Genomic DNA, 18,266 nt, shown 5'->3' on the forward strand with positions numbered 1-18,266 from the left:
GTCTGGGAAAGTAGCTGTGTAATTGTCATCATTTTGCAGCCCGTATCTGTTCATAACTTGTTTATAAACTATGGCATATTATCAGAACCCACTGTAGTAGTGTTGCAGATAAGGAGTCTTACCATTAGGTGTCAGCAATGACTAAATTCTGACCTATTTTAAGTGCTGGTAATCTATTTCTTTTTTTAAGCAGAAATGGCCTGGTGCATATATAAAATACTGTAGAAATGGACAACTTTGCAAATGATTTCTTTTGACAGGGAGAGGTGTTTGTCTAAAACCAGAAAATACAATGTGGCTCCCGTTTGCCTTGATTACTATTCCTCTAGCACTTTCATTCACATTTTGTAAGGCAGACAACAAATAGCAGTGTTTTATAACTATGACTCCCAGACTATAGCATTATGAAGGGGAAAAACTGTATTGCAACACATGAGGCTATGTTAATGTATACTTTATTTATAGTTTTATTATGCTGGAGTGCCAAGATATTTTCAGGCAATAAGAATATATATTTTTTTTATATAACCTCACAAGAGAAAACATTGGAATCAAAACCTGTGTGGGTTGGAACCTACCCGTACAGCAACAGGTGTACTTGGAAGTGTGTGTGTCTATTTTCAGTGCCCAAAATTACAAGATTATAAAGTGCCAACCGGTAGTGGGTTGTTGATTTAAATTGAGTATTGTTTTCCAAGCTGTAACAATAACATGTCCTTTGTTGCTCCTTTGCTCACAGCAACACTGGCCTTTGTGTTCCTTCAAGTATTTGGTATGAAAGTTATGGGACTGTGCAGCCCACTCAGCATTGTTTATTCACAAACAGACAGAGCTTGAGAGTGCAGGCTTACTACAGATCAGCATGCCATTCCCTGGCCAGCAAACTCGGTAGCTCTCGACTCTCCAGGCTGCAGAGCTCTGTTAGATTAACAAGAGCCTTTTGTTAATCTAACAGTTGAAAAACAAATTTCCACCTTTGTTAGACTTAAACTATCCACTACTGGGGTTAATAAAAGTACCTGACTGTATGTCAAACTTAGATATGTACATGTGCTTTTATTTGTTTATTAGGAAACATGAGGTTGTTGTGACATGTTTTTTGTTGAAAATAAAGTTCTGTTAGGGACAATTGTTTTTTAAGGTCATTTTTTGCTTTGTACTCCATTTCCAACTTCCGTCTACTCTAAAAAATATAATGATATCCCTTATATTTAATGATTTAATTCTTTTTAACTAACTGGTTGGATTTTACTTTAGCACCTTGTAAATAGAAGGCACCAGGGGGTTATTATTATTTATTTCTTAGCAGACATCCTTATCCAGGATGACTTACAATTGTTACCACAAAAGTTATCACATCATTTTTTTTTATACATTATTTTTACATGCTATTACCTATTTATACAGTTGGGTTTTTACTGGAGCAATCTAGGTAAAGTACCTTGCTCAAGGGTACAACAGCAATGTTCTTTTTAACTAACTGGTTGGATTTTACTTTAGCACCTTGTAAATAGAAGGCACCAGGGGGTTATTATTATTTATTTCTTAGCAGACATCCTTATCCAGGATGACTTACAATTGTTACCACAAAAGTTATCACATCATTTTTTTTTATACATTATTTTTACATGCTATTACCTATTTATACAGTTGGGTTTTTACTGGAGCAATCTAGGTAAAGTACCTTGCTCAAGGGTACAACAGCAATGTTCCCCAGCTGGGATTGAACCTACGACCCTCCGGTCGAGTCCAGAGCCCTAACCACTACTCCACACTGCTGCCCGTTATTTTTTACTTCCATGCTTTGTCATGTAGGAGGCTGTGTGGTCCAGTGGTTAAGGAAAATGGCTTGTAACCAGGAGGTCCCTGGTTCAAATCCCAGCTCACTCACTGTGGGACCTTGAACAAATCACTTAACCTCCTTGTGCTCTGTCTTTTGGGTGAGATGATGTTGTAAGTGACTCTGCAGCTGATGCACTGTTCACACACCCTAGTCTCTGTAAGTTGCCTTGGATAAAGGTGTCTGTTAAATAAACAAATAATAACACTAAAAGTACCCCAAATGTATATATTTGTGTACTACTTATAAAATTGTCTCTTATTTTTATTAGTGTAAACAAAATTGAAAAAGGTAAAACTATTATATGTTTATATTTTGGGCAATAACGTAGTCCAAATGATGGTGTAGAGACTCATAATACATGTTGCAGGTTTACATTTTTCTTTTCAAGATGTGTTTATAAACCCAAAAGGAATGATGCAATCAGTGTCCTTCCTGCCTTGGAAACGTAGGACAGTATGATTGGGGTCTTGCAAGTACCTTTAAATTTCAAGTTGTTTTTTTAACAATTTCCTTACTTTACAAACACCATGAAATCATTCTACTACCATCTAGTGATATTGTACGTTTCCTTTAGTTTTGTTGACAATTCACTGACGTGCACCTAATGGTGCTGGTGCTTACTAATAAAAAGACACTTGGGCTGATATAGAATTTAGAAACAGGGTGATTAGAAAGTAGGTGTACCACATCAACGCACCATATCATTGAGTTTTCAATCTAATCACCCTGTTCATGTATGTGGCATGTAACCCTAACTGAAGAGCAAACTCCAAAACTCATAACCAAAGCACCTTAAAAAGGACTGAAAAAATAAATAAAAGCACAATATTTGAGTGATTGTAATATATGCACTGTTCCATACATTATCAAAAGTGCCTCCTCAACTCCAAAGAAGCACTTGCAATCTCAGTTAATAACATTCACTTCAGGTGCCTTGGTCAAAGAAAATTATAATCTGTAGTAAAAAGAATATGTACTGTTACCAAATCATTTGATATTATGCCCAGCATTTATCAGATGAGGGAATGTTACCAAAGTCATTTAACTTAAAATTTGGAATCACCAATTGCTTTTTACCCCATTTTCTCCCCAATTTCCCAATTTATTTTTTAAGCCACGCTCACAGCTACAACCCTGCGCTGACTCGGGAGAGATGAAGACGAGCACACGAGTCCTCCGAAACATGTGCTGTCAGCCGTCCACTTCTTTTTCACTCTGCAGGCCTGCCATGCAGCTACCTTCAGAGCTACAGCGTCGGATGCAGCTCTGGGCCGCTTGAAGGCAGGCCCACAGGCGCCCGGGCAGTCTACAGGGCTTGCTGGCGCGCGGTGAGCCGAGGACACCCGGCTAACCTAAGCCCTCCCCACCCCGGGTGGCACTCGGCCAATTGTGCGCCTCCCCCTGCGAACTCCCGTCCACGGCCGGCAGTGGAATAGCCTGGACCTGAACCGACGATCTCCTGAATTCCATGTGGAGTGCCTTTACTGGATGTGCCGCTCGGGAGCCCCCAAGTTTTTAAATAATAATAAAGATCACAAAAACTGCTTGCATGGTTTTGCTTATTTTGATTCTTTCAGATTCTGCCAGTGCACACCAACAGTAATTATTCTTTCCCAGGTGGCAGATCCTGAAGAAGCCTGTGTGAGGAAATGCGTCAATTTAAAGAACACACTCGGCCGTTATACAAAACCTTTTTCTTTTTTAATTATATATATTTTTTATTATTTCAGAAAAACAAGGAAGAGCGAGAATGCAATCAAACTCTTCTACAGACAACAGTTCTTTCTTTCCAGCCTTTATATATTTTAACATTTAACTTGATCAACTTGGGCATTGTTAGGAGATTTTCACTTGACTTAAGTCACTAGAACCAGGTAGGTAGGGGGATGTAATTACCAAAATCTGGGAGGTTAGAAGGGCGTCAGGACATCAACAATCCAGATGCAACATGCCAATAGTGCAACTGTGATCTTCATGATTTCAGCTTCACTGTAACCGGCTGGGTGAACAATTTGACTTCAAAACCCTGCAGCTCTCCAACCATAAGCTGTTCAGCAGAGTCCCTTCAATCTTCAAATCCACTACTGTAGTATACTTTATTAGCACCCATAAAGCTAGATTGTCTTTATCTTAGTGCTCACGTGAGGAAGCTGTTAACACTGAAGCATAAAGTCTATCCACAGACAGCTGCTACACTGTTGAGTGGCTGCACACTGACAGTTAGGCAGACTTGAAGCCGCTTATCAACAGAACAGTGCCAGTTTAGCCATGGCAAAGGAAGTGCCGCTCAGCCAGCGAGCCTCAACCCTGAGGGTGGGACAGATGCAGGTCACTCCCCTGCTCTACTGATAAAGGCACTCAGCAGCTCTTTTCAGTGCTGATGGTTTGAAGAACATCAGCTGAAACTAATTTCACAAAACTGGAAAACACTGGGCTGTCAGCCGAGAAACGCGATTACGTTAATAAAAGAACCTAATAACCTCTCAAGGGGGTTGCGCACACTGGGAGTGTAATAAACATGACAGCTGGTTAACCGGGGGTTTCTTTGTTCCACAAATAGGTTAATAAAATAAATAAATAAAAGCCACAACACAATGGAATAATCATGGCACAAATAAATGTTTGAGTAGCAGACCAACAGGGGGAATTGAAACTGCCTGTGCTAGATATAAACTGGGCTTCCCTAGACCTTGTAACCCAACCATGCCCATGTGAGGGTTAGTGCATTATAAACAAAGTGACTTTATATATGTATGTATGTATGTATGTATGTATGAATGAATGAATGGAATGAATGAATGTACGTATGTATGTATGTATGTATTCAGGAACACCACTAGAGAATCATAGGTGAGGCAGCTTAGTGAAATAAAAAGAAATATGAGCTAATAAAAAGACAAAAAAAAAAGCAGAAACACCAAAAGTTTAGCATTAGTTGAGGGCTTTGGTTGGTAGACCTATTTAAAAGGAGACATCTGCAATAAATGCTGAGACACGTCAGTCCACTAATCTTCCTACGGATTACTTGAAATAGAATTTTTTTCTCTTTCCTTTTTCAACTTTCCTATAATGTCAATGCCTTTCTCTTTAAAATCTTTTTTTTCCCTACTGTATTTAACTATTATTTGGTCTCAATCCATTTTACACTGTAGTTCTGGCTTATATACTTTATTTATAGTTGTATTCAAGTTTTTATGACTACCTGTACATCACTGTTAAAGATAACTAGATTTAGCTACAGGAGTGCATTGCTTGCTATATTTGAACAGGGGTGAGGGGGATACTTTGGGTGGCTAACACAGGCAGTTTTGACCCTTGTGGCACAGACACTGTCAGTGATTGGACACTTTTCTCTTCACGTACAGCAGTCTGTAGCCACGGATCAGATTTCCTATGGCAGGAGAGAAACTGACTTTGGAGTCTACTGGCCATGTTTTTCTCCTTCGTTGCAGTGGTTGCACAGTTCTTGAATAAAAAAAAAAATAAACAAAAAAAAGTTAAATGAAAAATACATCCTGATTTTGTTTTGTTTTCCTCCCATTTTAATGACCGTTAATTGGCCTTCATTTTCCCGTTGTGGGCACTGCCATTCTCTAGATGTGAGCGGCCATTTTCGACATGCTTCCCGTTGGCAACGATGGCCCCCTTGCCACCATCCTTGTCCAGGGTTTTGGGCAGCCGCTTGCCCTTGGTGTACGACTGGTACCAGAAGTTGGAGAAGAGCATGAAGAAGAAGGTTCCGTATATCCAGACCAGGTGGACGAACAGAGGGAACTGGTAGTCACACTTGTCCATGAAGTAGTATTGAGTGACATGGAGGGACACAAGCACAAACTGGACCTGTGACACAGCAGAGAGGAACAAAGAGCATAGGTCAGCTTGGCATGGATAGTAAAGTGAAAATACAATTGGAGGAATGCAAGCTCCCAAGTTCCAAGCAAAAGCTTTGCCATCATAGCAATTTTTTTAGTTTTTTAGTACTAGCATGACTAGCTTGCTGAACAATTTGTTTTCCCTACTGTCAATAGCATTTAGAAATGGAAAACTACAATATGAAAATAAAAGATTAAAAAAAGATTGTGGAAAGGGATGATTGATCGAGAACTCACAAGCTGGATTGCAGTCATGTACTTCTTCCACCAGAGGTACTTCTGGAATCTGGGTCCAGCAGCTGACAGTCCGTAATAGAAATACATGATAACGTGGACAACTGAGTTCACCATGGCATGGAAGGAGCCTATTCCACCTAGAGACAAAAACACACAGGCTCTAGAGATTACAGATATATATATATAGATATGTAAAAAAAAAAATTAACTAGAGATTAGGCTTTTTTTTTTTTTTTATATGTACAGCACACCCTCGCCAAAAAAAAGATACTATTGTAATGTATGTGAGGTCTGTGAAGTGCAGGAACGTTTGGAGTAGGATGGGCTGTGTTTTACATCGGTCGAACAGCCTATGGGCGTCAGGCACGGACCACAGAAGCTGCTGGTGATTGGCCGTGGAGTGGGATGAAGTGGGACTAACTGGGGCTAAAGACCAGTGACAGGGGGAGTGTTTGTTGTTATTGTGAAGTAGAGTGACGCGAATAAACAGACACAGAATAGTTCCACCCTGAGAGTCCTTAAAAAAATATATTAGTTTCTGTTAATTGTTAGTTAACAATTGGCAGATTGTCTTTGATCATTTATTAGTGTAATAAGATTGAGTTTGGCCTTGAATCCTCTGAAGGCTCGTTCTTATAGTGTTAAGGATTTTTGTTACAATATACACACGAAAGTCAACATCCCGGTATGTACGCACAGGATGCCACCTCGCAGTGAAGTCAACTCCTTTGTCTTAATAAGAAACGTGCGCTGTGTAACTGCCTCTGAAACGAAAATCATTTTATGTTGCAACAAAGCTGGAAACTATAGCGGCATAACAAGATTGATTTAAAAAAATAAAATAAAACAACGAAAATATATTGAGGATTTGATTAACTTGTCATGTCTGGTTGATTTGGAATAAAAACTCAGTTTGTGATTCTTGCATGTTGGATTAAGATTTGGTGCACTTTGAAACGATTCATGCCAGATTGATTTTGAATAGAAGCCTTAATTCGGGATTTTGTGCTTTTTTTGTACTGCGTTTTAATTCTTTAACTAATTGGATAAAGCAAACGTAGAGCACTGCATACATGAAACGAACCGGTACGTGTAATTCTACTTTTATTCACAATCTCATCTCATTAACTTACACCAACAGTTTATCCTTCATTTTGATTGTCCTTTCGCTATAATGAACCCCTCGATATAACGATTGGACCCCAACAGGTTTGTTATGGCGACGGTGTACTGTACAGACCACTTTACAGTACTCTGTTGCTCACATGAAATATCAATAAATTAACCAAAATCTTTATTCAAGTTTAAATACGTGAACATTATCATCAAGCAACAGCATTAAAATGTGATGAATCTGCAAAGCCTACTGCATCCACCTCCCTTACCAAGTTGTGTAAGGAACAATGACTCTGTTCATTACAGCAACCATGGCGTGCAGTACAGGAAACAAAGCATTGTTGGAAAAACAGAAGCAGAACAACCTGATCAACATGTTAGGGAAAACATGATCAACAGATTTGGTAATCCTGTGGCCCACCAGAGCACGTCAACATGCTAGATGGAAATGAATCATCTCTACTAAGGAATAGGTGGACACTGCTGCTGTTGGAAATTAACACTTTGAATCCACCAGGCTGGAACAGAGAGTGGAAGTGTAGCGGGGAGATGCTTTCACTAGCAAACCTTGAGGTCATACAGATACATCTTCAAATATATCAAATATTTTATTGACTAAAATACTTTGTGTGTGTGTATAAATGTGTATATATTATATATATATATATATATATATATATATATATATATATATATATATATATACACATATACACACACACACACACACACACATATATACATATATATATATATATATATATATATATATATAAAATCAATTCCAATGAAGTTCTATTCCATTTCTACAATTCATTGAAAACAACAACTTCAAATAAATATATTAATACATTAATTAAGTCCATCAAAATGTAAGGATGCGTCTCTGAGACTCAGTGAGAAAGTAGGAATTAGCATTCTAGTGTTGCCGTTGTTTGTATTCTCTTACTAGGATAACAACATCTTATTTCCTGTGGGGTGTTGTTTACATTTATACAGCTGGGTGAGTCCATGACAAAAGCAGGTCAAGTTATTTGAACTCAGAAATGCAGTGTAGAGGTCAAAGAAAGAAAAACTCCCAAGCGACTAAACCTTAAAGTAGTCTAGGAAACATAACTCCCATTAAAACTTTGTGTGTGACTTTTTAAGCATATTCAACTATCGATTTGCCTACCATCGGTTTCTATATAGTTACTTAGTGTCAAGATACACTACCCACAATTCTGGACCCTGTAAAGCCCTTCAAAAGGTCCTAAAAGGGTAGCATACCTGGTCCGAACTTGACCCCCCACCACCACGTCCAGGGCATGACTGAGTGATGGAAAACATGGAGGAATGTGACCTGGCCGTTCTTCTTTCTCAACACAAAAAACACCTGTGAAGAAGCAAACACCTAAAGTCAGCACCAGCCAATCTACATCATGCTGATGTCTGGAGAGGCCCCGTAAAATCAGCTTTCGACAGCCAGCCAATCCGCCTGTGATTTACTCTAATGGCTTTCCACAGGCCCTCGTGAATATGCCTTCTGATGCTGCTGCTCTGCTCTGGAGTTGCAGTTACTGCTATTTGGTATTGTAGTTGTGTAGCCTGGAATACAGTGGGCATGTCTGTCACAGAAATCTACGGAACTGTTCATTTAAAGATCTACCCAAAAGAAATAAAGCAACACAGATTTTTGGACACCAAAGACTTTATAAATTTGTAACTTTGTTTTTTTGAGAAATTACTTGAGAATATTTCATTCACACCATCAAACTGTCTGGTTCTATACATAAAATGATGAAAGCATTCGTATTCTTCAAAGCTTTATATAAATTACAGTACATATACAAGACACTTCCCCCAAACATTATATTTTATGAAATGGGGTGCTCCAGTTATCCCACAACCTGAGGCAGCACAATAGCCCAAGAAGGTGATCACACTTTATGGGCAGTATTAACTGTGGGGTGCGCAATACCTATAGGGGTGCATTTGTCAGCCTCCCTATAGAAATGCCAGACATGCCTTGTTCTCAATCTTCCTAACTGAGCCCTGCCACAAATGACTGTTCTCTGCATCTTAAAGATTAATGAAAATGTATTAAAGCAGTTATCTTGTCCCATCTTGATGTGGTTTACAATACACTGTAAAAATAAAAACCTGATAAATGGTTTCTCCTCCAGCTGCGTCTCTTTAAAAAAGCAATCAAACAGAGATAAAAAGTACAAGAGAAGAGACTCACTGTGTCCAGCAGCTCAATGAATTTGGAGAACAAGAAGAACCAGGCTACTCGAACCATCTGGGGGGAGAATATAAAGATGGTCATGTTAGGAATGTCTCCCTCCAGCATAGGGGAGTTACAGAATGGGCACAATACTTCCCCCACAGTAAAACACTCACTATGGTTATTATACCATGGTAAAGGTAAGTGGCCTTCATTATTTTTGGCAGTCATTTTGGAAATGTATTTATAATAATAATAATAATAATAATAATAATAATAATAATAATAATAATAATAATAATAATAAATGTAGACATTATTTTTGCATTCTTTTCCAGTAAAGTTGAAAAGAATCCAGTTTGAATACAAAAAACGTACTACAGTACAAAGAAATGAGTAGCAATGAAACCCTTATTTTTGACACTTCTGTATACCTTATGATTGTGTGTTATAAGCTATTGATAAACAAATAAAACTTACTCGGAGGCCTTGTGGGCTGTTTGAGAAATCCACAGGGTCGCACTTCCAGGTGTAGTCTGTTGCCCAGCCAGACATAAGGAACTGCAAACAAAAAACAAAGACAAAAAAAAAAGATGAGAACAGTTACTTAGAGACTTTAAAGTGCATGCTATGTGACTGGTAAATGACACGCTTGGAACAAAGTATCTTGAAAGTACAGTGGCTGCATTCGAGAAGCACTGGTATAGAACACCCAGACAGTTATGCAGGGAGCTTGTCCTCGCAGATAGGGACCAACATACAGAGGGCTTAACAGGGACCTGGTTACAAAGAGGGAGTATGTGGGAGTTAAACAGCTCAGCCACAGAATGCAATAGCTGAGAGCACCACTGTGTTTGCTGAACTGTGTCATCTTAATGCCTTCCCTTCCACAGCACCTGTGGCAGCTGAGAACAGCCACCAGCCCCTTCTGCCAGGGTGAGATTTGCATTAGAAAAAGGTTGAAGTCACACAATGGTACTCTGTTAACCACAGACTGCAGCTTAAACAGTGAGGCCATTTTAAAAGAAGAAATAAAGATGTTGTGGCTTCAGGTAGTGTTATAAATGAGCTCTGCAGTTTCAGTTTGGCCAGTCTGTGGTGGATTTAAATCTAGATCAAATGCTTTGCACTCTTTTCTGCTGTGTTGTACCAGCACAATACAAAAATAAAAAATATTTTTTAAACTACTGTAAAACAGAATAGCATAGAACACCTTTATCTCAACCACTTTCAAACCTAAACTTCCTCCCACAAGTTTCCACCAGTCACACAAATAAAGCAAATCTCAAATAAAGCAAATCATTCTGACAATCGCAACTGACTATTTTTAGTAAACCTCACAGTTCTAATGCTTGCAGGAGACTCCCTTACCTCATACACTATGAAGATGGAGAAGGCAACTAAGAAGAAGTTGTAAACAACCATGACCCCCTTGAGGTCGTAGGGCTTCCTGTTGGCCATGAAGCGGGGTCCCACTTTCAGCACGAAGATGACGTAGCCCACCAGGATACTCGTCATGAGGGTTGGGCTCTGCATCATCGGGTAGACATTTAGCCGGGGGTCTGAGGAGCACAAACAGTGTGTCAGAGTGCCCGCTACTGTCACCGAGGCGACTACTGAAGAACAAACAGAAATATCCTAAACTAACATGAAATAAATCTGGTGTCCACATTGTACCAGGTCTAAAAAGGTTTGGAGCATGTAAAGTTTTTTTGGTATTTTTTTTTTGTGGTTGTGACTAGGATTAAATCCACAGCCTAAAGATCTGGGTTAGAAGTGCAAACTGGGTATTCACTGGAGGCCACCATCTTTAACACCCTTCACAAAACAGTTCCAGAATAAATGAAGCCTTTAACATCAGGGTTGGTTATGTGAAGACTAAGGTCTAAGGACTAAGGTCTACTTGTGAACAAGATATTTTAACCACAACATGGGTGCGTGTCCCTCACCCGAGTGCTTCATGACGTCCTCGTAGAGTTGAGCAACTCGCGTTGCTAGTTCCATTATCATCTTTCCTCTTTCTTTCCTTACAGATAAACAAACCTTTCAAATCCTGTGGATAAAAAAAAAAGAACCAAAACCATTACCTTTCCACAACTAACCCTTATAACCTTCAATGTCTTAGGCAATCCCAAGTACATTCAGACAAGAGAGCTGATCTAAGGTAAAAAGACAAGTTAGACCCCTGACCAATTCTCTCATATTACTGAATTACAAATGGTACATTGAAATTTCGTTCTGTTTGATATTTTATTTTAAAACACTGAAACTCAAAATCAATTATTGTAAAGTGACATTGGTTTTATGTTGGGAAATATTTTTAAGAAAAATAAAAAACTGAAATATCTTGCTTGCATAAGTATTCAACCCCCACACATTAATATTTGGTAGAGCCACCTTTCACTGCAATAACAGCTTTAAGTCTTTTGGGGTAAGTATGTACCAGCTTTGCACACAGTGTCGGAGTGATTTTGGCCCATTCTTCTTGGCAGATTTGCTCCAGGTTGTTCAGGTTGGTTGGACGACGCTTGTGGACCACAATTTTCAAATAGTGCAACAGATTCTCAATGGGATTGAGATCAGGACTTTGACTGGGCCACTGTAGGACATTCACCTTTTTGTTCCTGAGCCACTCCAATGTTGCTTTGGCCTTGTGCTTGGGATCATTGTCCTGCTGAAAGGTGAATTTCCTCCCAAGCTTCAGTTTTTTAGCGGACTGAAGCAGGTTCTCTTGCAGTATTTCCCTGTATTTTGCTCCATCCATTCTTCCTTCAATTTTAACAAGATGCCCAGTCCCTGCTGATGAGAAGCACCCCCACAGCATGATGCTGCCACCACCATACTTTACTGTAGGGATGGTGTGTCTTGAGGCATGGGCAGTGTTATGTTTGCGCCACACATAGCGCTTTGAGTTTTGGCCAAAAAGCTCTATCTTGGTCTCATCTGACCACAAAACCTTTTCCCACATCGCAGCTGGGTCACTCTCATGCTTTCTGGCAAACTCCAGACGTGCTTTCAGATGGTACTTTTTGAGTAATGGCTTCTTTCTTGCCACCCTCCCATACAGGCCAGTGTTATGCAGAGCTCTTGATATGGTTGACTGGTGCACCATTACTCCACTCCTAGCCACTGAACTCTGTAGCTCCTTCAAAGTGATTGTTGGCCTCTCTGTGGCTTCTCTTACAAGTCTCCTTCTTGTTTGAGCGCTGTTTTGAGGGACGGCCTTTTCTTGGCAGTGCCTGGGTGGTGTGATGCGGCTTCCACTTCCTGATTATTGATCCAACTGTGCTCACTGGGATATCCAAACACTTGGATATTATTTTGTACCCTTTCCCTAATCTATGCATTTGTATTACTTTATCTCTAACTTCTGTAGAATGCTCTTTGGTCTTCATTTTCCTTCAGATTCACAGCCTGACCAATGATCCTTCAACAGTGAGGTTTTTATCCAGAAAATGTGACAGCAACTTTAATGGTTCACAGGTGGAGGCCAATGGTAAGGTAATTGTGTCCTCTTTAGGGCAATTTCTTTCATCGGTGTAAACTGGGAGCTTCCACAGCACAGGGGTTGAATACTTATGCAAGCAAGATATTTCAGTTTTTTATTTTTCTTAAAAATATTTCCCAACATAAAACCAATGTCACCTTACAATAATTGATTTTGAGTTTCAGTATTTTAAAATAAAATTTCAATGTACCATTTGTAATTCAGTAATATGAGAGAATTGGTCAGGGGTCTGAATACTTTTGCAAGGCACTGTATATATATATATATATATATATAAAACCAGTTAGTCAGACACTTTTCACTAACAGTCATCCCAGTCAAAGTGATTGTAATCTGTGTCATGTCTCAGTAATATAATCAGAGCTGTAAGGGAGTATGACATTCGTTATGATGAAGACACTAGTCGAAAAGTTTGTCTACCTGACTTGCAAGTAGTTTTACCTACCCTATCCAAACAGTATATAAAACTGGATAGGACCACCCCCCCCACACACACACACTGTGGAAATAAAAGTCAGATAAATTATTGCTTCTTCATACTACCCCATTTATGTAAAAAAAGAAAGAACTGCCTGCCTTTGCCATTCCCTCCCAAGGGAACAAAAACATGAAAAGTCCATTATGTAATTATGGAACTCAGCCTCCAATTAATAAACTGAGAGGTACGGCAGAACACCGTTACCATTCTGACTGGGGACAGGCGTTTTTTATTTTAGTATTTTTTTTTATTATGATTTTTTATTTCAGATTTATGCCCTGGCTAGGAACACTTGCGCTGATCAATGATGGATTAACTTTCTACACTAATACCCACCGTGTGCCGACACAAGGCTTTTCAAACCCTTGTAAAAGAACAGGCCACCGGAAATAATGCTTTCATTTATTCATTTACTTTTTTTTTTTTTTTTTTTTTTTTTTTTTTGAGAACGAGAAGGGAGCAAAGTCCCTTTTCCAGTCAGGTGACTGAGGAAGTGGGTGAGCGGTGACAGCCTGGCTAACATTTAGCATGGAAATGCAAACAGGCTTGGATGTACAGCTGGCCCAATCTTCACCATTACTGAGAAGATTTGAAGGCATGAACAGATACTGTACTCGCCGGAGATCAGTTCTGGTTTAATAAAAAATTAACCTTGATATGCTTGGAAAACCCCCAATTCTTATGACACAGTCTTTGCAGTTCAAGCTATTGATATAGATAACCATAACAATTATTACAACATTATCCCACTGTCTAGGCTGCCCGCCTGGTGTTCTCTCTGCCTCGCTTTGCCCACGCTACTCCACTACTCCGCTCGCTCCACTGGCTCCCGATCACCGCTCGCATCCAGTTCAAGACTCTTGTACTAGCCTACAGATGCCTTGACCAGACTGCACCCAGCTACCTCCAGACCCTCATCTCTCCCTACACCCCCACTCGATCTCTCCGCTCCACCTGCACCAGAAGACTAGCTCTACCTCTGCTACGCTCCCCTGCCTCCAGAGCCCGCTCCTTCTCCACCCTTGCTCCGCAGTGGTGGAATGACCTTCCTACAGATGTCAGGACTGCCCAGTCCCTGACCACATTCCAGCGCCTCCTTAAGACTCACCTCTTCAAACAGCACCTGTAGAACTCCTCTGTTTGTATCCTGGGACACTATCACCCTTCATTTAAATATGCTTTATTTTGCTCTTATCTGCCCCCTATTTTACTGCATTTAACCCTGTAATTCAGAATACTGTAATCTGCCAAGTGTTTAACCTGTAGTACTTTGTATTTAATCACATCCTGATGTAACTATCACTATTTAATCATATCCTGATGTAACTATCACTATTATCTGCTGTATTATTGAATTGTGGTTTGTCACACTTGTACTTTGCTTGAACAAAAGTTATTGTATTTCTTGCTCTTATTGTATTACTTGTATTGTAACACTTGAAATGTATTTGCTTATGATTGTAAGTCGCCCTGGATAAGGGCGTCTGCTAAGAAATAAATAATAATAATAATAATAATAATAGTAAGTCTGAATAATAATACTAATGTAGTAGCACAGTTAAAGATAACACCAGGTTATTAAGCTATGACCCTTTTCAGCAACAACTGTCTGTACAAAATTAAAACCATTAAATATTATTCGCCTACATCTTTCTTCCACCCCAACTTTTGTTCTTATAAACAACAAGATGCATTGTTATGGAGGTACCAGTGTAGATTAGTATCTGAAAGAGATGGTTGTTGATGCAGGACAGCACACTGGAGGTATCAGATATAAAACTCCATTCCAGTCACTGTGTCTCCTATGAGTTCTTGCAACCAGAAAATTCAACTAACAATCATTTGAATAGCAGATCTTTTAAGATCAGATTTACTAAATGTGTATATCCTTTAAAATTAGTAATTGCCTTCTGAAGCCGTTCTTTAAGCATTGGCACCAGCCTTGCCTTGTGTGTCGCTCAGTGCAGATTGCTTTGTGGATGGCACAGGTAACTCCGTTCAGTGGTTCGAGTATATGGCTGCCAAATACAAGGGGACAGAGTTCAACCTGGTATGATTACAAGGCAAATCCTATTGTGTGCTGTAGCCTCTATCAGCTGGTATCACCTACGGTGATGGTACTGCCACGTTGCAACGGTCACATCTCAGCAGGGGAAAACAAACACTTTTTATAGCTTTTTCCAAGGTGGGGTCAACAGTTTAGAGGTTCCACACTCCCAGCAGCTCAGCCCTACATGGAGGGAAAGGATCTTAAAAAAAGGTGGTCCACTGTTGCTATAATGACCAGAATACATTTAAAAATATCTGCCTTGGGTTTAAGGAAAAGTTCTGAATTAACATCTCAGCTATGGGGCTGCATTGAATAGTACACACCCAGTTGATTAGAGCAATAGTCTACTAACAAAATCATTAGTTAATCTTCAGCCTGATACAATACATCTTTCCTGTTTTTAGAATCAGAGCTGCACTATCCTTTTTCCACTGTTCTCCAAGTTTACCAGCAATCTAGTGCAATTAAAATGTTATTATTAACCCAATCTTTTACTCCTCTGCTACTGACTGGAGTCTTGCTTTCAAACTTGTCCCTGGGTTGCTTTACTCCTTTTCAACTGTTCTATCTACCCGCCGATTTCTAGACAGCTACTGAAAACAAACATATTGTACTCCTAATAAGCAACAGTTTCCCCTACAAATGATGCGTATAAAACGGATGAATTGCCCACTGATAATACCACATGCCAGTGCTGCCTCATACTTAAAATTCTTCAGATTACTTTGAGGAAGTGCGACACACAAAAACAGACAGAGCCACACACACACACACACATGTCATCCCAGAGCGCAACGTTATATAGGCCAGAGGTTACACGAGTTATGAAGGCAACGCCTCAGGCCATTATAAACCCAGCCTTTGTTACACAAACACTGCAGAACAGGAGGCATGCCTGTGGTCTCAGCTGCCTTGAAAGTGGCTGTTTTACTTGACTACCTGACTGAGTGCAAAGTTCACACACCCACCCTAGCTGAGCTGGATCAATGGATTTGCCGGCCTTGTTTTTCAAACTGGACTCCAGTAGTAAATCAAGCCAGCTGAATTGTTGCCAAGCCTGAAAAACTTGCTGTGTAACAATATTTAAATAGACGGTCACAAAGAACTTGAGACAAAACATTGTCTCCAGGTGTGGTTGACAATTTCTTATGCAGTGTTGTATTACTCTTTTCCATTCATCAGTGCCGGTTTATATTTAAATGGAAGTTGATATTTTTCTATCAAAAACCAACGATAAAAAGGCACCTTGTCTCAAGAATAAAAGAGATAAATGTATCAAAATTCTCAAACACACTGCCGCTCATATACAGCAACCCATGGCTCGAGTCTAGACTTATAATCATAACTAAAGGGAGAACCAACATTCAAACCCACTCTTGCTTACAACCCAGTCTAGCACTTGCAAGATAAGGGTACCTGAACCACTACAGATCAGTATTGAGCTACCAAACCCACTACAGTCCAAAACCATTGACACTACATCTCAGAGCTCTACTCCAGTTCAGAACTCTAACCATTAAGCTACACAGGCCCAGCTCTGCTACCTTCAGAATTCCCTTTGTCTGCAGTGGCTAATTGGCCACCGCATAAATACTGAACGGGAATGAAACTGCTCTGACAGCGAGGACATATCCTGTACAGAAAAGTACAATTAAGAGGTGCCAGGTCCATGGATGCTGAAATGACCTCACTCATGCTGTGCCATAAATCTACAGCCTGAATTATATGCTTTATTAATAAAGACAGATTGAGAAGTAAACAAAGACCTGTTTATATTGCAGGGAGCTTTGCCTGGTCTCAATGCCAGGGGCCTTTTAAGTTCCACGTGAGCTGTTAGGATATCATGATCGAAGACTTCACCTTCCCTTATGTGGAGTTTTTATGGAAAAAATTACCATCAGACACACACTCAACCCTTTTAAAGTAGTAGATCACTGTATCCTCACATCAGCTGGAACAAAACCCTCACTTTTTATGTTGTTTATATAGGGCCCCCTATGAAATCCGCGTTGCGGAAAACACGGATGGAATCGCGGAATTCAGAGAAAAAAATGGAATTAGGTACCCGAGGACATTACCACGAAATCAGTTTAAACAAACAAAATATAAATGTATATATTTAAAAAGATTACATTGAAATAGCAGTGTTTGTATGACAAGAGGCTTCAAGAAACACACATCATGGGAACGCATGAAAAGACTATTTTTGCACCTCTCAGCCACCATACACGACCGTGATTTTAACTGTAAAAAAGTGCTGCCTCTCTAGCTACAGTTATTGCTTGGGGGGAACACGACTACCTATAAGTTATTCTGAGCAGATAGTACTGTAATGACTACTGCAGAATGTAGGGTCTAGTTGCTGCATTTTTTCTCCAAAGTTCTCAGGGAGATATTACTAAGTGCCTTTTTATTAAATTAGAATAAATCAAAATATTTAGGCTTTTATTTACATTGTTTGTCATTAACTGTTAATGAAAACACAAAATCTGTTTTGAAATATTATAGTTCAGCTTGTGTTGAAAAGAAAAACTACTAACTACATTTTGATTATTTTTTTTTTAAATGTACAATGTTCCTAGTTTGTTTCTATTGCATTGTACTAATTTGTACCCCTTTTTTCTAAAAGCACTTTTTGTCTTTTTTTTAATGCATTTCTAGCTTCATCATTGCTGTCAATGTATCAAACACGGGTGGTTATAAAAAACAAACTAACAAATTACAGATTTTTTAAAACCGAAAAATCCTAAAATCAGGAAAAAATAAATCAGAAAATTCTAAATAATAAAATGGATTTCATAGGGCCCTATTTATAGATGAATATTGATACACAATCAGTAATCGTCTCTCAAAGGAAAAGTCTACAGTTTCAACGCTTATTTGTCAGCTGTCTCCCAAACAATATATATATATATATATATATATATATATTACAAAAGAAGGCAGCCCCAACATG

The 18,266-nt window shown here is 39.3% G+C and overlaps 1 protein-coding gene across 7 annotated transcripts in view; it reads right to left on the reverse strand.

The window, feature by feature from the left end:
- Nucleotides 1–3,522: 3,522 nt before the first annotated feature.
- LOC117416930 (elongation of very long chain fatty acids protein 1-like) overlaps nt 3,523–18,266 on the reverse strand; it is a 42,711-nt gene continuing 27,967 nt past the window's right edge. For all 7 annotated transcript variants that reach the window (XM_059034975.1, XM_059034976.1, XM_059034977.1 and 4 more), the window contains 7 exons: nt 11,224–11,327; nt 10,646–10,836; nt 9,755–9,835; nt 9,293–9,349; nt 8,338–8,443; nt 5,953–6,089; nt 3,523–5,683 (listed from right to left, as the gene is read on the reverse strand). In XM_059034975.1, coding sequence (XP_058890958.1) covers nt 5,396–5,683; nt 5,953–6,089; nt 8,338–8,443; nt 9,293–9,349; nt 9,755–9,835; nt 10,646–10,836; nt 11,224–11,284 — 921 coding nt within the window. In that variant the 5' untranslated portion in view covers nt 11,285–11,327 and the 3' untranslated portion in view covers nt 3,523–5,395. The remainder of the gene's footprint in view (nt 5,684–5,952; nt 6,090–8,337; nt 8,444–9,292; nt 9,350–9,754; nt 9,836–10,645; nt 10,837–11,223; nt 11,328–18,266) is intronic.

Source organism: Acipenser ruthenus, chromosome 12 (genome assembly GCF_902713425.1).
Source record: "Acipenser ruthenus chromosome 12, fAciRut3.2 maternal haplotype, whole genome shotgun sequence".
NCBI classification, from domain to species: domain Eukaryota; kingdom Metazoa; phylum Chordata; class Actinopteri; order Acipenseriformes; family Acipenseridae; genus Acipenser; species Acipenser ruthenus.